Source organism: Dromiciops gliroides, chromosome 1, assembly GCF_019393635.1.
Source record: "Dromiciops gliroides isolate mDroGli1 chromosome 1, mDroGli1.pri, whole genome shotgun sequence".
NCBI classification, from domain to species: domain Eukaryota; kingdom Metazoa; phylum Chordata; class Mammalia; order Microbiotheria; family Microbiotheriidae; genus Dromiciops; species Dromiciops gliroides.
This window is the reverse complement of record NC_057861.1, coordinates 435,566,127-435,592,686: the sequence shown is the minus strand read 5'-3', so window position 1 is coordinate 435,592,686 and position 26,560 is coordinate 435,566,127. Positions and strand designations below refer to the sequence as shown.

The following is a 26,560-nucleotide window of genomic DNA, read 5'->3' as shown; positions in this document are numbered from 1 at the left end:
AATACTTTGTATTAAATAGTTTCTATCTTAATATATTTTTTTCTTCTGAGTAGAATAATCTCTGGTAATTAGAGTCATCTAATTATAATTATAATTTACTGTAAATTCCAGAGTTAAGCTAATTGTAGGAAAGCATTTCTTTATAAGTTTTAAAAGTACAGAATTTTATTATACAAAGAAAAATTAACTATAATATATTCTTCATTAAATTCTATTGATGCTTTTCTTTAAAGATATCCTTGCCTTGCTTCTAACTGATGTGCTACTCTTCTTACAAGAAAAAGACCAGAAATACATCTTTGCAGCAGTTGTGAGTATAGAAACTTCTATTTAATTGCCTTTATTGCATGTTTCTTAAAAAAAAAAAACAAACCTGATATCCAGAGGGCCTGGTCAGATTCAGTAAACTCTTAGGTACCTCTTCTGTATAAGGGGTAGTGAGTGCTAAGGCTTAGAGAGACCACGATGTGAAAAAAATAGAACAGTAATTAGAAAGCTACACTTAAACTCTGGAAGACCTGGATTCAGGTGCCACCACTAAGACATCCTGCACATAGTAGGCCCTCAAAAGTGTATTGTGTGAATGAATGTTTGCTGATCCACATTGATAGAGAGAACTTCTCCACTGGGACCTCCCTTTCCTGACGAAATCATAGGTCCAGACCAAGACAATAGATCCTCAGTGAAGGTTTTCACCTAAAGAAAAAATGTTAGTTATCACCAAATTCTGTTACCTGGATGGAATACTGTCCCATGGTTTGAATGGTAATTAGAAACTGGAATTAAAAAGGGAGCTTTTTTCTCAAGAGACTGTCAGAAATTCAAGAAGCAATGACCAGGCCTAGCTCTAGAACTACACAACAGTGGGATGGTTTTCATACGTGGTCTTGCTGTAGACTTCATACTGAGCTTCTTTCTTCACTGTTACCCACACACCATATCTATTGATAAGTGACAGGACAGAATAGCTAAAGTCTTAGGGTAAAGCAGTACCCTAGCTGCAATATAACTTCTTAGACTGGGTTATGTTTGAGGATGGATGATACTAAGATACTGGTAAAGTATATTTCGTTAATCCAATATGTCACTGCATTCAAAGAGGTGCACCAAGTGCTAGGTATATATGGAAACCAAACACTGTCATTCTTTTAATTCATCTATCTATCTATCTAGCTAGCTAGCTAGCTATCTGTCTATCTGTAACATCCATTAAAATTTTTTTTTTGAGTTCCAAATGATCTCCCTCCAGCCTCTTTCCCATCCCCTGAAAAGGCAAGCAAAATGATATCAATTATACATGTGAGGTCATGCAAGATAGATTTCAATATTAAAAATGTTGCAAAACAGAAAAACAAAAAAAATGAAAGTGAAAAAAAAATTCAATCCATACTCAGTTCATCAGTTCTCTGAGGTAGATAGCATTTTTCATCATGGGTCCTTTGGAATTGTCTTGGATCCTTGTATTGATCAGAGTCTTTTATAGATGATCATTGTTATAATATTGTTACTGTGTACAAAGTTCTCCTAGTTCTGCTAACTTTACTTTGCATCAGCTCATATAAGTCTTCCCCAGTTTTTCTGAAACCACCCTGTTTATTTCTTATAGCACAGTAGTATTCTATCACAACCATATACCACAGATCATTCAGTCATTCCCCATAATGGACATGCTCTCAATTGCCAATTCTTTGCCACCACAAAAAAGAGAGCTGCTGTAAATGTTTTTGTATAAACAGGTTCTTTTCCTTTTCCTTTGATCTTTTTGGGGTATAGACCCAGTAGTGGTATTGCTGGATCAAAGGATATGCACAGTTTTATAATTAAGGACATTACTTTTTTTGGGCATAGTTCCAAATAGTTCTCCAGAATGGTTGAAACAGTTCACAGCACCACCAACAGTGCATTAGTGTACCTGTTTTTCCACATACTACTCCAGCATTTGTCATTTTACTTTTCATTTTAGCTAATCTAATGGGTATGAGTTGGTACTTCAGAGTTGTTTTAATTTGCATTTCTCTTATCAATAGAGATTACAGGCATTTTTCATATGACTATTGATAGCTTTGATTTCTTCTAAAAACTGCCTGTTCACATCTTTTGACTAATTATCAATTGGTAATGGTTCTTATTTTTTTTCAAATTTGACTCGGTTTCCTATATATTTGAGAAATGAGGCCTTTATCACAAAAACTTGCTCTAAAAATTTCCTCCCAGTTTTGTGTTTTGCTTCTAATTTTAGCTATATTGATTTTATTTGTGTAAAAGCTTTGTAATCATGTAATCAAAATTAGCCATTTTACTTCCCATGGTATTTTTTATCTAGTGTTTGGTCTTAAACTCTTCCCTTTTCCTTGGATCTGATGGGTAAAATTTTCCATGCTCCTCTAATTTACTTATGATATCACCCTTTATCTCTAAATTATTTAGCCATTTTGACCTTATTTTGGTATATAGAGTGAGATGCTGGTTTCTGCCTTGGCAAACTGTTTTCTAGTTTTCTCACCAATTCTTGTCAGATGGTAAATTCTTGCCCCCAACGCTTGGATCTTTGGGTTTATCAAACTCTAGATTACTAGGGTCATTTACTACTTCAAGCACTGGTATTCTCTTTTTTAAAAGCACTGTTATTCTTAAAGAAGCTGATTCATCCTCATCACTGATTGCATATTAGTTTCTTAATCTTTTTATAAATCATATTGTAGCTCTTATAAGAGTACCATTTGTTGAGTGCATGAAAAATTGATAGTGACAGCTAATAGTCAGGGATAGACTCATTCTCAACTAATGGCCATCCTTGCTATTTCAGTCACCCACTTCCTGTCCTGAGGTTTTTCTATTCCTTGTGAATTGTTTTATAAAAGGCAAACTCAAAGCTTGCATATCTAGAGTATCAAATGTAAATAAATCCTGGTTGGTATACCTCAAGAAGGATATCAGGGAATTGGAAAAGATTCAGAGATTAACAACTGAATTTACCAAGGAAATAAAATGCATAGAGGATAGAGGCATGAGACTACTTTGAACGACAAAGACTAAGGTATAGGATCAAATTATGGAAGACTGTGAGAAGTGTTAATAGAGATTTTCCCCTAAAGTCTAGGATATTGAAGCTAGGCAGCACCCTTGAAGATCTAAAGGGGGCAACTGTAGTATAAGTAAAAAGAAATAAAATTAGTTATTTTAAAAGTCAAAAAACACTATATAAATATAAACATTATTATCATTGCTACTATTAGAAGTTAAGTGGTTTCCCTTAATGAAATTACTGATTCCTACAATTAGTGAATTCATAAAATAAAGATGGAGATAGCAAGAGAATTATGGTGTGTCGTAACAAAAGAAGCTCCTTCTCCATACCATTTCAAAACTACAGCCCTAGTATGTCTCCTAGCCTCAGTTGATTCATATGTTCATGTCTTTAGTTTATTGTGTAATGCCCCTTCTAGGTATCGAACCTACATTATGGGTTAGATCTTCCATGGAGTGACTGCTATCTGCATTTATGGAGGTATACTCTTAGTACCCACTCTTACAATAGTAAGAACTCACAATTCCACACTGGCATGCTTCCCTTTAATGGCACTTAAAGGTTTGTAAAGTGCTGCACATAAATTATCTCATTTGATGGTCATAAGAACCCTAGCAGGTAGGTGCCATTATTATTCCAATTTTATAGACTAGGAAACTGAGGCTGAGAGAGGTTAAGTGACTTTCCAAGCGTCACATAACTAGTAAGTATCTGAGACAGGATTTGAATTCATGTCTTTCTCACTCCAAGTCTAGCACTAGGCTACCTAGCTACATCTAGCATGGATGAACTACCATAGTGGTCTGTAGGTGCGTTTCTAGACACCAACTTTCTAGGTGTACAAAGTCCATACAGAGCCTTCGTATTAGCTTCTATATTCCCAATGAGTAGATATTAGCCTATGAGCATTCAGCCAAGCAGAAATCATCTCAAAGAAAGAGTTTTGATGTGTAAAGGAAACAGAGCAAAAACTGATTATATAATTTAGTTTTTAAAATTACTAATTTTTCTCTAATAATACTAGAACATCCAAGAAGGGGGGTTTTGGATGAAAACTCCATTCCCCTTTTATTTCTTTCATTCTTAACCATTTTTGTTCCCTTGTTCTTTGTGGGAATCATTTAAACTAGGGATCTCTTACTTGCTTAGGTCTTCCCTGATAAATTTCTGTGTGTGTGTGTGTGTGTGTGTGTGTGTGTGCGCACACCAATATCCTTTTTAGTATGCATTGTGTTTTTTTTTAATTCTTATTTTGATTCCATTAGATAGTTCAATGAAGGCACTACTCACCAAAGTTATCTTGGAAGTTGATATAATGGACCAAGGGTATAGTCATCAAGAAGCCCCCAAAACACTCCTTACATAGAATACTAGACTGGATGGACTAATGTTTTGACCTAGAGTTTCATCTTATGTTCTTATATAATTTTAAGTAGTGGGCTGATGAAATGTTATAAGGACACAATGAATTCAGTTAAACTTTAGATGTGGTATAGCTGTGGAATTCTGGAAATAATCAGTAAACCAACTTGGGAATGCAGTAATGAGAGGGGCTGACTTTTTTCTGAGCAAAGGAGTCACATGGTTCATGAAACAAAAAGACAAAGCCACAGGCTCTATAAACAGTGGTTAGAGCCACACAACTTGAAAGATAGACTCTACATACACTCAAGAACTGTATGGTCATTCAGCAATATATTCAGCCATGACTATTCCTGTAAGACGGTATGTCCCTGTCATTGGTCTTATCTTCAAACTAAAACAGTGTTCATAGTCATGAAGAACAGTTATCAAGTTATGGACTGTGGTTTTGTTTTCTTGTTATTGAGGTTAATCAATTGTTCCTTTATATAAATCCTTAGTCTTTAGAGATATAAGTGTATTACAGTGTTGACTGAACTGGATTCTCTGATACCCAAAGTAAGACTTGTGCAATTTAGGCATATTAGTAAAAAAATTTGACACGTTTTTATTTACTTGTAGATTTTAATTCTATGAGATAACATCATCCAATGAATAGAGGGCCAATCTTGTAGGCAGAAGATCCTAGGTTTATATGTATGTTAGCTGAGTGGCCCTGGGTAAGCCACTTAAACTTTCAATGCTCCAAGCAGCTTTCTAAGACTCTTAGGTTATAGAGAGGTCACTGTTTTGTATATTGATAGGAGTTTCAACACGAGGAGTTGCATACACCCATGAAATCATAGGTCTGGGCCAAAAAGTAAAATGAAGCAAACACCAATAGTTACAACAACAACAACAACAACAACAATAAGCACAAACCCCTCACACATTACAAAAGTCTTCACCCAGTGATCTCACCCTGGATCTATGACAATGAAATATAATCACTAAAGTTTTCATTAAACATGATAAACTTGTTGTCTGTGCCTTGAACAAGTTATATCTTATTTATGAGGACTAACCTGGCCAAGCATGGAAAAGATTATCACTGGAAAATTTGCCATAATATTTGTTGGGAGGGCTGTGGGATATTGTGACTCCTAAAATGGACAAAAATAGAAAATGTTTTTGTGTGGTGGAGCAGCATTTTCACTTCTAGGATTATGATGGAAGAGAAGAGTGGTAGAAAATTGAGGCTTGAGGTCAGGGGTTCTAAGGATCACAACATTCTTTTTTTTTTAATTAGTAAAGTATTTTTTTTCCCCGTTACATGTAGAGATAGTTCTCAACTTTTGTTTATACAGGCTTTCCAATTTCAGATTTTTCTCCCTCTCTCCCCTCCCTCCCCCCTCCCTTAGACAGCAGGTAATCTGATATAGGTTATATGTATATATATATATATATATATATATATATATATATATATATATATATACACACACACACACACATAATAACATTAATCCTATTTCTACATTAGTCATGTTATAAGAGAAAATCAGAGCAATGATGAAAAACCTCAAAATAGAAAAAACAACAGCACCAAAACCAAAAGAAATAGTATGGTTCATTCAGCATTTATACTCCACAGTTCTTTTTTTTTTTTCTTGGATTTGGAGATCCTCTTCTATCATGAGTCCCCTGGAACTTTTCTGTACCACTGCATTGGTGAGAAGAATATAGTCCATCATAGTAGGTCAACACTCAATGTTGATGATACTGTGTACAATGTTCTTCTGGTTCTGCTCATCTCACTCATCATCAGCCCACGCAAGACCCTCCAGGTTGCTCTGAACTCCTCCTGCTTATCATTTCTTACAGCACAATAGTATTCCATTGTATTCATATACCACAACTTGTCCAGCCATTCCCCAATTAATGGACATCCCTTCAACTTCCAATTCCTTGCCACCACATAAAGAGCAGCTATAAATATTTTTGTACATGTGGGTCCCTTTCCCCTTTCTATGATCTCTTTGGGAAAAAGACCCAAAAGTGGTATTGCTGGGTCAAAGGGTATGGACAGCTTTATCACCCTTTGGGCATAATTCCAAATTGCTCTCCAGAATGGTTGGATCAGTTCACAGCTCCACCAACAATGCATTAGTGTTCCAATTTTCCCACAGCTTCTCCAACATTTATTATTTTCCTTTTTTGTCATTTTAGCCAATCTGAGAGGTGTCAGGTGGTACCTCAGAGTTGTTTTAATTTGCATCTCTCTAATCAATAGTGATTTAGAACATTTTTTCATATGGGAATAGATAGCTTTGGTTTCTTCATCAGAAAACTGCCTGTTCATATCCTTTGACCATTTCTCAATTGGGGAATGACTTGGATTTTTATAAATTTGACTTAGTTCCCTATATATTTTAGAGATAAGGCCTTTATCAGAAGCACTGGCCACAAAAATTGTCTCCCAGCTTTCTGCCTCCCTTCTAATTTTGGATGCATTGCTTCTGTTTGTACAAAAAAATTTTAATTTAATGTAATCAAAATCATCCATTTTGGATTTTTTAATATACTCTATCTCTTGTTTGGTCATAAACTGTTTTCCTTTCCAAAGATCTGATAGGTAGACTATTCCTTTCTCTCCTAATTTACCTATGGTATCACCTCTTATGTCTAAATCGTGTATCCATTTTGACCTTATTTTCGTATAAGGAGGATCACAACATTCTTAAATTGTCTATAAACATTAATTTAACTTTTGGTATTCTTAATACATAATCTTTGTCAGTGAAGATGGCATTTGGTAGAAAAACTGAACCACAGCCATATTTGCATTCTTATTATTGAGAAGATTAAATTAATCCTGTATCATTTTTTGGTTGAAATTATTTATAACCAAAGGATTTTGTCCTGTAATTGCTTAAGTCGTGGTTCTTTGACTCTGAACATAGTTCAGAAATTCAGCTGACCTGTAATGAGTCAAGTTTAGAAATCCAATTCTCCTGCTAATCACTGTTCTATTCTGCCTCAAAGAAATATGTTAGCTTGGGGGTTGTGGGTGGACACTAGGGAGTCTGGTCTAGCATGTTTATACTACTGAGCTATCCTTCAAGGATGTCTATTATGCTTTCCAAAGAAGCCTAGTATACTATATCTGACCCTGCAGGTGGGTTCAAACAATGAACATTTCATAGACACAAGAGGGAAGGAGGAAGTTCATGTTAGCTCCTCAGTCCCAATTTCCAACCAATCATATTGTCCCCAGTGTCTCAACTCTGTAAGAAATAATGTTGTCCTTACACCCATGATGCTGCCAAACCTGTAACCACTTATATTATTTCCTCATCTACTCTGTTCTGCTCTTTGTCCTATGCTTATTAAAAGGAACTGCATCTTGGTCAAGGGGTCTTTGGCTTAAACTGAGACATTCATTGACCCACTTTAATGACAGACTCTTGTCCTGCTAATAAACTTACTTTGCTTGGAGAATACATGGCTCAGTCTACCTTTATTGAATTTCACTCATAGAACTACAAATGAAACCAGAATACATAAAGAAGTGATAGTCAAATGGAAAGGTAGCTCATTGGTTCACCTCAGAGAAGTGAATAGAGGAATTGTCATAATTTCTACTTGTTTCCTTCCACTTAATCTTTCCTCTGAGAATATTCCCAATTTCAGCTGTAAGTAATAAGTTATTATTATTTGTGCATAGCAGTTTGCACACTGTCTCTTCCATTAGTCTGTAAGCAACTTGAAAGCAGGACTGTTTATTTTTTTCTTAATCGCCTAGAAGCTTGGCATAGTACCTGGCACATAGGAAGTAATTAATAAATGCTAGTTGAGTGAGTGACTCTTCCCAAAGGCAACAAGATATTTCATTTCATGGGGTATTTAAACTTATTGCCTTACCATCTTCAAGATGAGTATAATGATCAGATTATCATGAAGATAAATGAACCTTATTTACCAACATCCATTGCTGAGGATGAAGAAGAGCTTCTCCAAACTAAGCCAATGTATGCTGATATTTAGTAAGGTTAATTCAAAGGTAGGAACAGGAGAAAATGAAAAAAAATAGTTTTGAAAAATATGGATTTGGATCAAGAATATGAAAGGGCCAAAGACATGTAGTCTACTCAGAAATTTGCGTGTGTTTGTGTGTACATGTGTCCAGGGATAGGCATGCACATACATATATACATATATTCATGATATATACATACATTATCACACACATATTCTTGACTGTCTCATGTAGACTTCTATCAGAAAGATTCATTATTGGTGGTGAGATTCTCCAAATGTCATAGATGACACTGCACTAATTGCATTCAAACCCAGAACAGTAAAAAATATCCTCAGTGAAATCCATGGCAATGCAAAAGATATTGTAAAATCATCCACACTGGAAAAACAGAATGGATATAAAAATACATATCTCCTAGACTGCAACGTATAGCTGGATAGGCAGCTTGTCAAGTTAGTTTGTCAATGTATATGCATATCTCAGATGGGTTGTTGTAGATGGACCCAGAACTGGATTAAGAAGAATTTTGAGGGCTTTGCATTTGTGAAATTATGCCATGCTTTCAGTAATCACAGTCTGTGATGCTGTAAGAACCCATCTCTTTAAAACCCATATTCCCACAGTGCAGCCATATGAGTATAAATCATCAAACATCATAATCTCTGAAGAATCAAAATCAAAAGTAACCCAAAGGGCAATGGAAGTATTTATGGTGCATATAAAAGTAAACTGAATTTATAACAAAAAATGACATGATGAGAAGTAACATAAAATATATCAAATCCATGTAATTGTAAATAATATAAAAACGAGAGTCAATCAATGGTTATCTCATGTGCTACATTGGTAACCTTGCAATGTTAAAGGAAGCACAGAAAAGCCTAATAGTGTATATTAGATGGATCCTCTATGGAAGGTTTAGGGATAGTAAGGACGAGAATAACATAGCTAAGAAGGTATAGTGGGAGTACATGAGATCACATTGCAGTTTGGTTGGTAATTTCTTAATTCATGGCACCTTATTTAAAAAGAGAGTCAGCTTTAAGAACAGAAATGTAAACAGAACCACAGTTCAGGAAATTGTTATATATAACACATTTGGCAGTGAATTATTCCCAATGTAAATATATGCCAACAGACTTTAATTCATTCGAGATCTTTCCTTGATAGGAAAGGATATTTCATTCTCCTTGGTACACTCTCCACTCATATTGATCATGGCATTTTCATTCCTTGAAAGATAGTTCTGTGAACTCTTATGTTCCAATAAATTTATCACTTGAAGGCCAACCCTTTGATGCTGAGCCTCTACAAGTTTAGCAAAGCTGGTTGGAAGAGAGATATATGCTATGTCTATTGGCCCCTACTCAAAGCTTTTCCTGCTTAGGAGGGATTGATTTCCATAGACATCAGAGTAGAACTTTAATGGAGAGGGTTTATATACAAAGTATAACTCCAAGATTATCATGAAAATAATTGCAGTTTGTATACCAATATTCATTGTTGAAGATGAAAAAGTAGAGATATTTTTTGAAGACCTTGACAAACTTCTCCAAACTAAGTCAACATATTTTATATTTGGTAACATTTGCCTTCATATTTGTAATGTGTTAAATATTTCCCTTGCATTTTGCAATGACTATAGAGAAAATTGAATTTGCAACAGTTTTTCTTGCTCTGCTCTTAGTTTGGGCCTCATTCAGAGAGATTTAGTTTAAGTAATGAGCCAAAAGGATTTCTTTATAGACAAGCTTATACATAGGGGACTGTTATGGCAAAAACCTTAAGGATAACTTTATGGTGAAAGGCTAATGTTTAGCTATGTAATTATAGGGCTTAGGTTCATGGAATGTCAGAGCTATGTGGAACCTTAAGAATTCAGGGGTTTGGGAGCTAGCTTTTTTCTCTCTCTCTCTCTCCATCTCTATATAGATAGATGAGAGTAACTATATAAATGTAATTCCTTTCCTCTATAATCCTCTATATTTTATACATTTAAAACATGACTATGAGAAGGGGTCCATAGGTTTTACCATACTGCCAAAGGGGTCCATGACAAAAAGAAAAAAAAAGACTAAGAATGGCTGATATTATCCACCTTCATTATTTTATAGATGAGAAAACTGAGATGTTAAGGGAGAGTAGCAAGTTGCTCGAGATCATGCAACTAGTATGTATCAAAGTCAGGTCTTGAACCTTCTTCTGACCTAGTGCCATTTCTTATGTAAAATACTGCCTCCAAATATGGCTTGAGGTGACATATAAACTGAAGACCCAAAACATTAGGCATGCCTCTTTCATCTACCTTTATAGCTCTTCCCAGTTGATCAATGGGTTCCCTTTGAATAGTTTTTACTGGTGGGGGAAGGGAGGAGATGACTGTTTGCTCTTAATTCCTCTTCTCTTCTGATTGCCCAATAATTTCTTGTGACTGCCCTCAAATCATTTCAGGCCTCTTGTTGATTTGGGCTGATATTCTACCTCTGTATTTTTCCACATAGAGTTGGAGGTATTTATAAAATCATTCATAAAAGGATAGTATCAGCTAAAATGTGATTAATTAGATAAGTCTAATATGTCACACCAAAAGAACTGCAACTGAAATATACAAATGGCTATTCCAGATTTGAGGAGGAGAGATGTCAAAGAGCTAAAAATTTACAATAATTACAAAATGAAAAGACCACTGGTTTAAAAAATGAATTTCAGTTTGCTAGCACATCAACTTGTATTTGGTCTTTTTGATAGAGAAGACAGCAGTTAAAATGTATTTGAAAAATTTGAACACATAAACATTGTCAATTTTGTGATTGTGGGAGAGGTTTTTCAATTATAGCAACTATATTGTAAGATCACTTTAGAATTGTTGTTTTTACTTTTGAAAATTTACTTAATTTAAGGATTAGATGGGGAGATAGGGAAGAAGGAAGGAAAAAACAAGCATTTATTAAGCACCTGCTATGTTTTTGGCTTTGTGCAAAGCACTTTACAAATATTATCTCACAAGGGGCAGCTAGGTGGCACAGTGGATAGAGCACCGGCCCTGGAGTCAGGAGGACCTGAGTTCAAATCCGACCTCAGACACTTAACACTTACTGGCTGTGTGACCCTGGGCAAGTCACTTAACCCCAATTGCCTCACCAAAAAAGCCCAACAAAACCCCAAAAACCAAATATTATCTCATTTGATCCTCACAACACCTATGGGAGATAGATTCTAGTATGATCCCCATTTTACTATTGAGGAAACTGATCAAGTGACTTACCCAGGATTGCACAACTAATAAATAGCTGAGACGAGATTTGGGCTCAGATCAGTGTTCAGAGCTCTATCCACTATACTACCTAGCTATCACCAGTCCCTTTAAAACTTTTATATCGGATACAGTTTAATCTAAAATTTCAAGTCATTTTTTTACACTTCAGTATTAATAGGAGCATTATCCAAGAAAATGATGTTTGATATAGAGTCTTTATAATCTAGTTGATACATCTGTTAGAATGAAGAAATGGGGAAGAAAGTGAGATGTTTTGTTTGAATGACAAGAAAATAGGTGACTTGTGGATTTTTACAAACTACTTTCCCCATGTTTTTTGTATTTTCTCTCATTACACTTTGCCTATGTCATTCGGTTAGTATTTCCACCACCGATTAAGTAAAGAAAATAAAACAAATTTAAATGCACACCAGTCAGTTTGGCTACCTGTTAATGAAGCTGGCAAAAGGCTGAATGGGAGAGAGGAGAGTGTGAAGTAGATTGAACCTTATGATTTAAAAGAATTTGGGGGATTTTTGTGGAATTTATTTATTTCTGTGACTGATTCCCTATTACCATGGAGAACTAAGGCTTGTCTAAGTGATTCTTAACATTGATCAGGGTCAATAGGGTAACTGAGAGATTCTTCCAAGGAGTCTATGAGGTCAAATCTATTTTTCATAATAATATTAAAATGTCTATTTCTAATAGTACAAATGTTAATAGGTAGAATTCTCATAAACAAAAGCTCTTTGGGGATCTTTAACAATTTTTAAGAATTTAAAGGAGTCCTGAGATTAAAAAGTTTGAGAATGATTGGTTTATGTTAATACCTTTAGCCATGAACATTTAGGTGAAACAGTCGCCTCTAGAAGTGACCTCATTTAATTTGGATTCCTTCTTGTTTTACTTAGGACCAGAAGCCCTCTGTTATCTCCCTTCAGAAGCTGATTGCTAGAGAAGTAGCCAATGAAGAAAGGGGGATGTTTCTCATCAGTGCTTCATCTGCTGGCCCCGAGATGTACGAAATTCACACCAATTCTAAGGAGGAACGTAATAACTGGATGAGAAGGATACAGCAAGCAGTAGAAAGGTAAAGTTGAGGCATTATCCTGTACCAGCCACGGAATAGTGTTGGGTTTTCAGGGAAGAGTGTTCTAACCTTATCTCCTCCTCCTCCCCTAAATAAAGCTTTAGTTCCAGCCAAACCCATCTACCCACCCTCCCTTGAACACGTCTTGGGTATTCCTGCCTCTCTACCTTTGTTCATTATTTTCCTGCCTGGAATATCCTCATCCCTCCTGTCCACCCATCTGACTCCTAGCCATCGTGCAAGATCCTGCTCCATCACGACTCTTCCAGGAAGCCTTCCCTGACAACCTCAATACCTACTGCTCTGTCTTTGCACAGAATTCCTATAGTGCCCTATTTGTAAGAATACCTATAATATTAGTATATATTATGAGTTGTCTTTTTATTTAATATTTCTTGTTTTCCCCCATTAGACTATAAGTTCTTTGAGGACAGGGACAATTTCTGATTCTTCTTTGTATCCCTTACAATGCCTAGCAGAGCACCTTGCAAATAATAGATACCTAATAAATATATCAATTATTTGATCTGTATATCCCTAACTAGGGCAGCTGCATCTCACAGTGGCTAGAGCACTACACCTGGAGTCAGGAAGACTCATCTTCGTGAAGTCAGTTTGGCCTCAGACACTTCCTAATTGTGTGACTCTGGGCAAATCATTTCCTACTGCTGGCCTCAGTTTCTTCATCTGTCAAATGAACTTGAGAAGAAAATGTCAAACCATTCCACTATCTTTGCCAAGAAAACTCTAAAATGGGGTCACAAAGAATTAGTCATAGCTGAAATGACTGAACAATAATAACAATATACTTAACTGCATTTTTTCTTCTCACTTTCTTACAGAAATGACTAAGGCCATTTTGAAGTCATTAGATTTTAAAAAAATCTTTTTATTGTGAACTTAAGAACAATAATAATTTTTGTTGTTGTGGTTCAATCATGTCCAACTCTCTGTGTCCTCATTTGGGGTTTTCTTGACAAAGATACTGGAATAGTTTGCCATTCCCTTCTCCAGCTCATTTTATAGATTAGGAAACTGAGGTAAACAGGTTTAAGGGACTTACCCAGGTTCACACAGCTAGGCAGTATCTGAGGCCAGATTATGAATATGAGTCTTCCTGACTCCAGACCTGGTATTCTGTCTAGTGTACTACCTATACACTATAATAATAGTTAGTATTAATAAAGAAAGCATTTTAAGGTTTACAAAGCACCTGACATGTTATCTCATTTGATCTTCACAACAATCTTGTGAAGTAGGTGCTATTATTGACCCAGTTTTACAAAACAGGCTAACACAACTTATGTGACTTGTCCAGAATCATCTAGCTAGTAAATATCTGAGGCAGTATTTTAATTTTGATCTTCATGACACCAAGTCCAATAATTTATCCACACGATTTCATAGTTTGGGAGGAGAAAAAAAATTTTAAATTTTATGTTAAAGATATATTTCCTATTCTCAATATAAACAACCAATAAATAAAACAAACAAGAATTTCCATGTACACAACGGAACACAAAAAGAGGATTATATATGAAGTTGTGAGTCTCCATTTCCTACTGCTTTCTTTCTTTAAAAAGTATAAAATAAATTCCATATGTTACTTTCAAAACTGTCCTGCTTGTCTGTGCTTCCATCTGGACTTCTTTCTATTCTCATTTGAACATTAAAAAATGTTTCAGTGACTCTCTTTAATTTCTTTTTATCAATTTTGCTAACTTCCCTCCCCCCACCCCCTCTCCATTAAAAAGAGAGAGAAAAAACCCTTGTAACAAATAATAATAGTCAAACAAAGCACATACAAATAGTGGTCATGTCCCCAAATAGGTACCTCTTTCTGCACTCTGAGTTCATCATTTCTCTATCAGGAGGTAGATAATTTTTTCATCATAGATCCTCTGGAAACATGGTAGGTTATTGCATAGGTCATAAATCTTACTAAACTATTTTTCATTATAATATTGTCCTTCTATAAATTTTTCTTTTGGTTCTTCTTACTTGACTCTGCATCAGTTCATAGTACCCAGGATTCTCTGATGTGATCTCTTTCATCATTCCTTATGGCACAATAATATTTCATCACATTGATATACAACGATTTGTTCAGCCATTTACCAATTCATGGACAAGCCACTAGATCCCAGTTCTCTTCTTTTGTTTTCTTTCCCTTTTGCCTATTCCCTTCTCCCTTTCCACTTTTTCCTTTCCCCTTTTTTTTTCCACTTTTCCCCTTTCCCTTCTTCTCTTTCCTTTCCTTTCCTCTTTTCGTTTTTCTTATTTTTTTCAATCCCCCCTTCTGGATTAAGATGTTTATTTTGATTGAGAATACTCCCTCTCTAGTGTTACCCTCCCTCTTAATCACCCCCTTTCCTTTTCTCCATTTGTTGTTTTCCATGTTGCATTTGATGTATTTTGTCTCTGGCCTTTTTGTAGGAATGCATGAAAATGTGTGTGTGTGTGTGTGTGTGTGTTTAATATTTCTTTGTCCAATTCATATAAGAGTGGGATTTATCAGATGCCTGCTCACCCCACCACACCTTTATGTATTCTCTTCTTTACAAATTATGAGAAATAGCAAGTTTCACCCATTACTTCTTTCTTCCTTCCTACTCTAGTATATTGCTTCTACTGTTCTCCCTTTTGCCCCTCTTAAAACTCTCAAAAGAAAACCAATCTATTCCAGGCTTTTTTATCTTTCTTATTTAACTAGCTTAATACCCTTTGAAGATAATAAGTTTCTGAAGAAATATTTGTTACTTTTCTTTAAGGCAGAATTCTTAAAGTAATCAAGGAAAAGAGGTGATAATAGAAGATAAAACAGACAATTTTGTTTCCTTAACAGTGCTTTTGCACAAACAAAATAATGCAGTTTGAATTATAAGGGAAATAGCTAGGGTAAATTTATACAGCAAATGATACTCCACATATCCAAAATATTAGTATTAGATACATATGCATATGAAGGCAGGCAGAAAGGATGGAAGGAAGGAAAGAATAAGAAAGGAAGAAAGAAAGAACTAACAAGAGCTTTTCTTCAATAAATAAGTGGTCAAAGGTTATGAATAAGCAATTCTCAAATGAAGAAACATTATTTGATGGATCTTAAAGGATAATTAAAGAAAGGTATACTCAATTTTAGTTTTCTTTTTCTTCAGCTGCCCCACTCCCCCACCAAAAAAAAAGTGAAAAGGGCTACATGTACTAGAAAGCAGAACGTTTCATTTCACTGGCTGCCAAATACCATGTTTTTCTTCCACACTGAAACCTCATTGTAACAATGTCCTTGGGTTCTGAGCCATGGAACTGTCTTAAAATATTACGAAGTCCTCTTGGTACTGGATGGAGTCCAGCAGGGATCTACCATATGCCAAATTTCTCTATATAGCCCTGCATAGGTCAATCTATAGATCATTATTCCAGGGTGTTTCTTAATGAATCCAAAATGAGAACATAAGGATTTCATTTCGAGTTGTCTCTGTCAATGATTGTCTTTTCCAGCTGCCCAGAGGAAGAAGGGGGAAGGACGAGTGAATCTGATGAGGACAAAAAGAAAACTGAAGCAAGAGTGGCCCGAATCCAACAATGCCAAGGTACAGTGCAAGCCTAAGCCATTGCTGCCCAGTGCAGTCATCAAGGCAAACTTCAGAGGGTTTAGCGCCCAACCACCCATGCTATTTTATGCACCATTGTCTGATTGTATATGCTATTGTCATAGTCACAGAAGCCACAGCACAGTAGAGATGAAAAGGATCTTAGAGATGATCTGGTGCACTCTCACATTTTATGGATGAGGACATTGAGGCTAGAGAGTAAGGGGTCTTGTCCAAAGTAAAAGAAGCAAGATCCTTGTAGAGCAAGGATCAGAACTCATGTTCTGCCTTATAATTGGCTGTTCTTTCTAATAAGCACCCTACCTTGCTTCCATTTGCATTCATTTTGTCAACAAAATTTCTAGATGATTTAATATATATATATGTACAAATAATTACACATAAATTACACATATAGATCATGTATAATATGTAATTATGTATTCAGGTTATATAATATGTGGAGTATATAATGTGCGATATGGTGTATGATATATTAACATATTGAATATAACAAACACTATATTAATGTATTCTTTCATATAATATTTACCATGTAATATAAAGAATACATTTTACACTTGTATATATAATACATAGTATATACTACATATATACTACATATTAAATACTATATTATATAACATGTACAATGCAATATATTATAAACATTTATTATGTTTATATCATATGTTTGCACATTATATGATGTTTATATTATATAATGTGTACATCTCAATATATTATAAACAATATATTTATAATATACAACAAATGTATAAGTTCAATATGTTTCATGTGATATATCATGTTCTATATGTATAGCACATTACATGTATTTATGTTACAGGTATATAATTGTGTATGTATATATACATTATATATTTATATTATACATGTAATTACACCTCTATGTAATGGGTATAATTAAGTCTGTGAAAAGCACACACCTAGAGATGGCCAATATGAAGGTTTATAAACAGAAAAAAAACAAGCCAATGTATTCAGACCTGCCTAAGGCAGTCTGTAGCTTCGGTCTTTTTACACTTCTGTATTGGATTTGTTGGTAGGTCATAACAGCGTCATCTAAGGGTTCATTCCTAACGTTAGATTCAAGACTGATGGGAAAGTTACAATTGTCACCAAATAGCAGAATATGCTATTTTCTTTGAACTAGTAACAGTGCAATGTCAGATACTTTTGTCCTATCTGCCCCCTCTCCCCAATAGAATCTAAGATTCTTGATGTTAGGGACTCCTGTTCTTGTGTTTTCATCTCATGGGCTAGCACCAAGCTTTACATAAAGTAGGAGCACTGATTTAATGGAATTATAACTTGGACCCATGTTATAATAATAGTTAACATTTATGCATAGTACCCCCCAAAATCTTACTATAATTTTAATGATTTCAAACTATTTGGAGCCCCTTGTATAAGTTCTTTGGGCAGCTAGGTGGAGCAGTGGATAGGAGCCAAGACTGGAGTCAGAAAGACTCATCTTCTTGGGTTCAAATCTGACCTCAGACACTTTCTAGCTGTGTGACACCGGGCAAGTCACTGTACCCTGTTTGCCTCAGTTTCCTCATCTGTAAAATGATCTGGATAATGAAACAGAAAACCACTCCAGTATAGTTGCCAAGAACACCCCAAAGAGTCGTACACAACTGAACAACAAGTCAGCATAAGTTCTTTAAGGTTTGCAAAGCACATAGTATATATGATCTCATTTGGGGTAGTGTTTGTTCTTTTTTTTTCTTTTTTCTTTTTTTGGTGGGCAATGGTGATTAAGTGACTTGCCCAAGGTTATATAACTAGTAAGTGTCAAGTGTCTGAGGCCGGATTTGAACTCAGGTACTCCTGAATCCAGGGCTGGTGCTTTATCCACTGCACCCCCTAGCTGCCCCTGTGTTTGTTCTAATGTCAACAGTGGTATTACCCTTTGGCAAATATAATTTTACAGAGCTACTTAGTAACCAGGACCAACAGATCTGCACGTACTTGGAAGAGAAGCTGCATATCTATGCAGAACTTGGAGAAATGAGTGGACTTGAAGATGTCCATTTAGAACCTCATCTCCTTATTAAGCCTGACCCAGGAGAAGCCCCTCAGGCTGCCTCATTATTAGCCGCAGCACTCAAGGAAGGTGAGTTGATTTAGAACTGAAGCTGTACAAATTCAGCTGCTATTTGGATACATAGAATTCGATGGTTGGGGGGTACCTCAGTGAGCACCTCACCTAAACCCCTCAGGCTGAGGCCCAGCAAGGTGAAGGGATTTCCAAAAGTGAGGGATGTTGTGATGGATTTACTCTGACAGAAGTCCAAGACAAAGAGAAGCTTCCTAATCGTGGGTGACAGGGATACTCTCTCTCTATGACTAAAAGTCAGAGACATTGCCAAGCTCATTTTAGCCAAGAGTTTTGAACATCCCGCCCCCCAAGACTTTTACTAGACTACTGATAGAAAAAATAACTTTTTTTTACTTGTTGTAAGCTCAGTGCTTGGCACATGGCCATATGCTGAATAGGCACTTAATAATTGCTTGCTGGACTGTTATGGGTTCAGCTACTTTTATTTATTTTTCCCTTTTTTGACTGGATGTGTGACAAACAGTGCCAGGCCCTAAATTCAGGTTGTCATTGAGAGAACCGAGAGCACCTAAGATGCCAGCTTAGCCACTAACAGGCTTCTCAGCCTGAAATGATTGATGATCAACACCTCCACTTGTACCTGAGAACTTTTAGTGGGCATTCATACTAGAATGTGGCCATTAGTTGTTTTTTTTCAAAATTGGTGGATCCCTATGATGCTTTTCCTCATTTTGTTTGACCACCTTTCATTTCATTTTAATTTTATTTGCATATTTGTTTTTACATCCCTTTTACTTCCACATATATGAATGTAGTCATTGTGCATATTGTTTTATTGGTTCTGCTCTCTTCATTCTGCATTATTTCATATAAATCTTCCCATCCTTCTCTGCACTCTTCATTTCATCACTCCTTAAAGCATAATTATATTCCATTACATTAATTTGTTACAATTTGTTTATCCATTCCCCAATCGATATGCCTTAATTTAAAATCAAATGCTTTAGCCCTAGTCTTCATGAATATCTAATATTTCCAAATAGTATTTTTATAATTACTTTGTAGCAGCATCTTTTGGTTAATTGAACTGCAGATAACTTTTTCCAACATATAGATTTATTTTGTTTTCTTTTTTTTAAAAAAAAAAAGTTTTATTGTTACTGTTTGTATCGGTCACCACAAGTGTACTGTGTATTTACACATCACAATCATTTCTGGGCTAATACTGAATCTTCCCTGGTTACATAGAAAAATATTTAAGCAGGATCTATAGATATTTTTATATATTATAGATATATTAAAATATATTTTATATATTTATATATTATAGATATAGATATTATATGTTTGACAGTGTGTACCAGATTCTAAATCTATACTCCTTAAGTTGAAAAACTGAAAGTAGAGAGGTATATTTCATCACCACTTTCTGAGGCCATTACAGTTGTTTTATTTGTATTATTATAATTACTGTGTATATTGTTCTGGTTATGCTGAATTCTCTCTGCATCACTTCAAACAAATCCTCCCATGTTTCTCTGAATTCTTTATGTCATTTCAAAAGACACAGTAATATTCCATTATATTTATATGCTACAATTTGTTTGGTCATTTGGTGGACTTTCACTTTGCTTCCAGTTTTTTTTAATCACAAAAATGCTTCCATGAACATTTTAGTATATATGAGACCCTTCAGACTTCAATATTTAGCTCTCCCCCTTAACCAAGTCTTGTGCATTTGTCTCTTTAGCTGAAAGCCTCCAAGTTGCTGTGATGGCTACACAAACAGGTGATGCAAATCATTCATCAGAAGAAAATTGTGGAGAAGTAAGCTCGACAGACACACTCCAGGCTAGTGAAGTAGTCGCATCTTCTACTCTTTGTAAGTGGAAATAGGCTTTGGAATGGACCAAAAAACAAGCCAGGGTGTTGGGGGAGAATGGATCTTATTAGATGAATTTGCCTCCTTCTAATTAGGACTTTGATTATCTTTCTGCCATCCACCTCTCTGCCATCTCTATAACTTTACATTAAACTCTTCATTAGAAAGAGATTGTCCATATGCAAAAATTACACTGTCCTGGTCACTGGTGGGGCATGGGTTTGGGGAATGAATACTTTTCCAGTTCTGGCGAGGGGATAGGAGGAGCTGACACTATTCTCTTTGACCTAGCACCCCTCTGCTGATGAAGTGACTGGCTGAGGCTAAAGGTGTAGTCTATAGAAGAGACGATTAGCCAAAAGCAAACTGCTTTCTGCAGGAATCTAACCTTTGACTTTGGCCTCATGTACCCACTGAAATGACAAGCCCAGACAATTAGAAATGATGCATGCTTCCTTTCCCCCAAACATAAAGACACCAAACAGATAAAAGAGAGATAAGGATGTCAAAAGAAGTTTTCTTGAATAGGGGATATCAGAGCTCAGCTCAGAGCCAGTTAGTTAAGAGTGTATTCCAATTTCTTTCAAATGTGAGAAGATTGGGGTGAAGGAAGATGGTTTAGGAGAACTTTGAAGACCTCATAGCTGTGTTACTTATCAGCATCCACAAAAAGCTGGGCACTGTGCTGATTGGCAGCTTCTGCAAAGGTTTCTGAGGTAGGGGTGCATAGCGTGTCATCATGGCCACAGATGGATGACATAAACCTCCTTCCAAACGGTCATAAATGCAAAATGACTAATCCCTTTTTAAGTATTGAATTTTTTGAGGAAAAAAATTGCAGCCTTAGCATTTATTTAAAAATTCAGTGTCCTTTTAATGAAGATAAACAGAAGCAGGAGAGTATTTTTCTAAAATACTACAAACAGTATGATATGATACATTTTTCTTTTCAGGTCCTGCTTTGTCTAATTTTCAGTTTCTATTTCCAGAATGCGGACACATGTTTCCCATTTCTACAAATCCCAGATTGAGCTGCACAGGGTTATTTCCTTTTTAAAGAAGAATCACTTTTTTGTGATTGAGGAAGTACTATCTAAAAATATGTGTAGGCATCTGCTTCTTCCCTTTCCACCCAAGGGAGTATTGGAAGAGGACCCCTTTTCCATCCCTGCAGCTGCAGAGAGCACATGGCCACTTCTTCCTTCCTCTCCATGATTGAGGTGGTTCCAAAGTCTCCTTGTTTCTATCACCTGGTCTCATCACAGGGCTTAGGAAAATTCCTAGTGTATTCCCTTTCACCCATTAACATGTCTGGAACCTTCAGTACTGAGCCTTTTCCAATGTTGTGTCATCAAGGCGCATACAGAGCAGGGGGAATGGTGAAGGGAATGATGTTCTCAGTCCCTAATTGGGTCTGGGGTCAATGCATCTGGAGGGGCTGGTTTGCATTGTGCTAGCCCCAGAGGGGTCACTGGTAAGTAGGGGCAGAGATCGTCATTCCACTCCTGCCCAGGGTGAGTTCTCTTTTGGGAGTTCAGTAAAGCCTAAAGTCCTCTTGAGCCTAGGAGATACTTGACTGTGACTTGGTTTGTTCTGAGATTTCCTTAGTATTTAGTTTACTCAAGGTCAGGCCCAAGATATCCCAAGATATCCCAGGATTCCAGACTGAGTTAGATTCTCAAAGTCTGACCCAGAATTCATGGAATGAGGGCCTTGCTTTGTTGGGAATGCCCTCTGCTGGAAAACCCCTTAACTAGGCTGAGAGGGAATATACCTCCTGTAATGAGGGGCAATTCTATTTCTCTCTTTCTTTCTCCTGCCTTCATTTGACTCAACTTCCTTTTGAGGGTTTTTTATCATTTTGTTTTGTTTCGTTTTGTTTTAAAATGTTACTGTCATAATTTCTCTCAGGAAAGGAAAAGGATTGATTCTTTAGCAATCTATTTCGTATATTTTATTGAGTGTTATGTAAAGTGTCTAACAGTGGAATCCTCTTTTGAATAAAGTGAAATGAAGTGGGGGGCAGTTCTCAAGTTGACTTAGATCTTTTAACCCATACCACTAAAAAGATATTTTACTTATACATAAGAAAGGGATTTTTTCACATCATGGAAGTGGGGGGTGGGGAAGGAGGGGAGGGTCCAGAGTTCTTCTAGTGGCTCTAATTCAGAAGATCTCTACTGTATATAGGTAGTGAAATAAACACTTTTAAATGAATATGTTCCCCTGTGGGAAGACATGGATAAGATGTGGTGAGCAGGCATCATTCTCTCAATTATTAGAGGGAACATCTAAATTGATGAAATCACTTATTTCTTTAAGCACTTTAGCATATTCCCCCACACAGGTATGAAGATGGCACTCAAGATGGCATAGAAAAATCCACCCACATGAAGGGGGAGAGGGGAAGAGAGAAAATGAGTGTGGGAAGGTGGGGCCAGCAGGGGAGCGAGAAGGCAGCATGGAGTAGTGAAGAAAGTGCTGGGTTTAGAGTCAGGAAGAACCAGGTTTAAATCAGGCCCCTGACACTCACCGGCTACAATCCTGGGTATGTTATTTAATTTCTGTGTGCCTCTGTGACTTATCTGCTAAATAAAAGGCAGCTTAATTTTACCTGGGATGGGGGGGCGGGATTCCCATGTTAGTAATGCCTTTGACTAATGGAATGACAAATCCTTTCTTCATACACATACATGTTTATGTATGTGACAGTAAAAAAGTCACAAAATATACACAGGTTTTATCAGAACTCTGGGAATGGAGCAAATAAGATAACGTATGCAAAAACTGAGAGATTAAAAAATGCAATGGATAGGGTTTAAGTTCTGCTGTATAGCATTGTTAAATAAATTTAAAATCCCATAAGAGAATCTTAATGGGTAAAGGTAAATAAATATGTGTGAAATTGTTTCAGATTTTTCTCAGATGCTATCCATTTTAAAAATAAATGTTATTGATATCTTTTATTTTTACATTAACAAAAGTTCTCTCAGTATCCCTCCCCACTCCCAGAGAGCTACCTTTTTCAAAGAAAAAAAGACAAGAACATCAGAAAAACTGATCAAAACATCAAAAAATGCTGAAAATATTTGCAATGTTTTACACTTGTGGACCTCCCACTTTGATACTCTTAATTTTTAAATGTATATGACTATTCAGTATAGTATAAGGAAAAAATGAAGAAACAATAGTTTTGAAAAGAATGAATGAAAAGTATTTGGGGATGATAAAGAGCTTTTTTTTCTTGGGCAATGCATTAGAATGCAATATATGTTATGACCCATGTGAAAATACCTCATCTTAGCTTCCAAGGCCTTTATTCATATGCTTTGGAAAGTTTGTCATCTCTTGCTGTCTTGCTTATTCTCCTTGTCCCACAGGTGAACTTTGTCACTGCTTCTTTTGTCTATCACGAATCCTCCTACTGTCTTGCTCCCCATCCTATGGCTTTCTCTATTGTTTCTGTCCTATAGAACCTGTATTAAATTCTTGGTAAGATCTTCCCTGATTAGGTGGGAGTGAGTTGTAGAACCTAGCCTGTATTTACCATAACCATCATATCATACCACTTCAAGAAACAAAAAAAGCCATCAGAAGTGATGATAAGGATAACTAGTATTTATATAGTGTAGTAATTTAAGGTGTGCAGAGTGCTTTACAAGTAGTATATCATTTTATCTTCACTACATCCCTGGAAGGTAGGTGCTATTAATTATCCCCATTTTACAAATGAGGTAACTGAGGCAGACAGAGGTTAAGTAATATGCCTAGGCTCTTACAGCTAGTAAGAATCCAAAGCCTCATTTGAACTCAGATCTTCTCGACTCCAGGTCTGGCCCTCTATCAACTACAACACCTAGTTGCCTCTTTCAAGGATTTTTGCCATTCTTTTCTCTATTAGTCTGTAAGCTCCATGAGAGCAGGGATTGTATTATTATTGTTTTGTCATGTTCTGTTTTAGCACCTTATATATTGGGGCTTTCAATAAATATAATTCGATGTTATGGATTAACAAATATTTAACATCCGTTCATAGTTTAATCTAGCGTATTTGCATGGGTTTGATAAGTTCTTTCTGTTTCTGTCTTAAATGGTGTGCTTTCAGCACAAGTTACCGAAGGAGAAGGAAGAAGAGAATCTTGTGATTTGGAATCCTGTATCCGTGGTATTGTAAATAACATGACAAGCCCTGATGCAGGGGAGAAGGTATTGTTATTGATCTATTAGTAAAATGCGTTCATTCTCTTATAAAATAAAAGACAGCTGAAATTAAATTTCCTGGACCATGAATGACAAGAGAGATGATAGCAGATATTTGTATTTGTATTTTTCTGAAGTTAATTTTTCTCCCCCCCCCATTTAATTTAAACATTCATATGAATTGCCATACAATGTAGGTGTCAACAAAGCAGCAGATTAAAAAATCATTAAAAAAGATTTAAAATCTGATGAATCACTTATGTGTGTGTGTGTGTGTGTGTGTGTTCGTGTGTGTACCTTTTCTTCATTCTTTCCTAGTTTCTCATTCAATGGCCTCTTTGTCTTTGTTTTGTTCCTCTTTTTCTTCTTGCCTAGCCTTTCCTTTTAGATTCCCTGACTCTTACCAACTTCTCAGACCCCATGTTTTTCCACACTGTCATCCACACTATCTGCTTATGTCTTAGGGTGGAATCTTTTTAACCTAAGCTGTTCTTTTTAGGTGATAGGAGGCTCCAGCTTTGCATCTCTCTTTGATTAATTATAAAAATGGGCATATGAGCATACCTCCCCTCCCCCCCCCAGCCCTGCAATTGCTATTTCTTCTCCATATGACACTTCTGATTTTCTTTAAATGGAATGGGACTGAGGGCATGGAGTAGGGGCCTCAGAATTCAATGTTCTTCCTACCATACGATTTAGATATGGAAGGAACTTGGGAGAAAAGCTAGCCCAGGGGTTCTTAACCTGGGGGTCTGTGGACCCCAAGGGTTATGTGGATAAATTTCAGGAGGTTTCTGAATTTGGATGGGGAAAATATATATATGTGTATATATATATATATATATATATACATACATATATATGTGTGTGTGTGTTTGTATATATGTATATGTATATATACATACGTATATATTCATTAACCTCTAACTGCAACTTAGCATCTTCTTAAATTATTTGAAGATTATTACTCTGCGAAGGGGTCCATAGGTTTCACTAGACCATGAAAAGAGTCCATGATGCAAAAAAAAGAAGAAGGTTAAGGACTAGATTTTAGTACAACCCTCCCCCCCCCATCTTGCTAATGAGGAAACTAGAGCTCAGGGTCATCACATGTTTATCCAAGGTCACTTAGGTACTAAGTAGCACGAACAGGATTTGAACCCTGGTCTTCTGACCTTGAATCTAATGTTCTTTCTACTATAGCACAACTTGGCTCAATCTCTAGAATTTTGCCTTACCTAAAACAGGAATATACTTATTAATAAATGTTCATATGCATCCATTTGATGCATATGGATAAATTACCTAGACTACATGTCTCCATATACATATATTTCCAAGAAAAAATATTCTATTCTACTAGTTCTGATTTTAAGTTTTTAAACTTTTCACCAATTTCTTAAAATTTCCCTTTCTCAGTGAAGACATCTTCATAGTTTTAGGTGTTTTTGTGTCTCAGGAGTTGAATAGATTTTTATGATGGAGAACTGGTTTCTACCTTCTCTTCTCCCCTTTACTTACAGGTGGATGGGAAGTTGGATCAAGTTGTTACTCTTAGAGTAACTGCCCCCAAAGCAATATTTTGGGAAGATTTTGCTATCTACCATAAGTGAAATGAGGCATAAAGAAGGGTCATTTGCCATCTAGCCTTTGAAAATAACATGAATACACTGCTTTGGAATTTACTATTTTAGTCAGCTATATGCGGCTTTTTGGCGTTTCTACAAAGGTTTGAAAACAATTAAATCTGAAATTGAAATAGGGAACACATTTGTTGATCTTGTAGCTCTCCAGATTTACCACAAGGTGGCTGACTAGCCCCATTAAAGAGGAGCGAGCCTCCAGGGTAAAGAGTTCTTCATGTAAGGAATAATGTTTTTGCCTGACTCATTCAAAGCTCATGGGAAGCCAGTGGTAATTATCTAGAAATAACACACCCCTCCTATCTGTTTCTCATGCCTCAGGTATCTATAGGTCTAATTTTTTAAAAAATCAATACAGCAAACCACTTTTTGATTTAGTTCTTATAATAATGG

At 36.0% G+C, this 26,560-nt stretch overlaps 1 protein-coding gene across 1 annotated transcript in view; it reads left to right on the top strand.

Annotated features, from left to right (window-relative positions):
- ARHGEF28 (Rho guanine nucleotide exchange factor 28) overlaps positions 1-26,560 on the top strand; it is a 392,384-nt gene that overhangs the window by 314,878 nt on the left and 50,946 nt on the right. The window contains exons 28-33 of the mRNA XM_043976410.1: positions 234-310; positions 12,582-12,760; positions 16,262-16,353; positions 18,314-18,496; positions 20,193-20,324; positions 24,430-24,530. Coding sequence (XP_043832345.1) covers positions 234-310; positions 12,582-12,760; positions 16,262-16,353; positions 18,314-18,496; positions 20,193-20,324; positions 24,430-24,530 — 764 coding nt within the window. The remainder of the gene's footprint in view (positions 1-233; positions 311-12,581; positions 12,761-16,261; positions 16,354-18,313; positions 18,497-20,192; positions 20,325-24,429; positions 24,531-26,560) is intronic.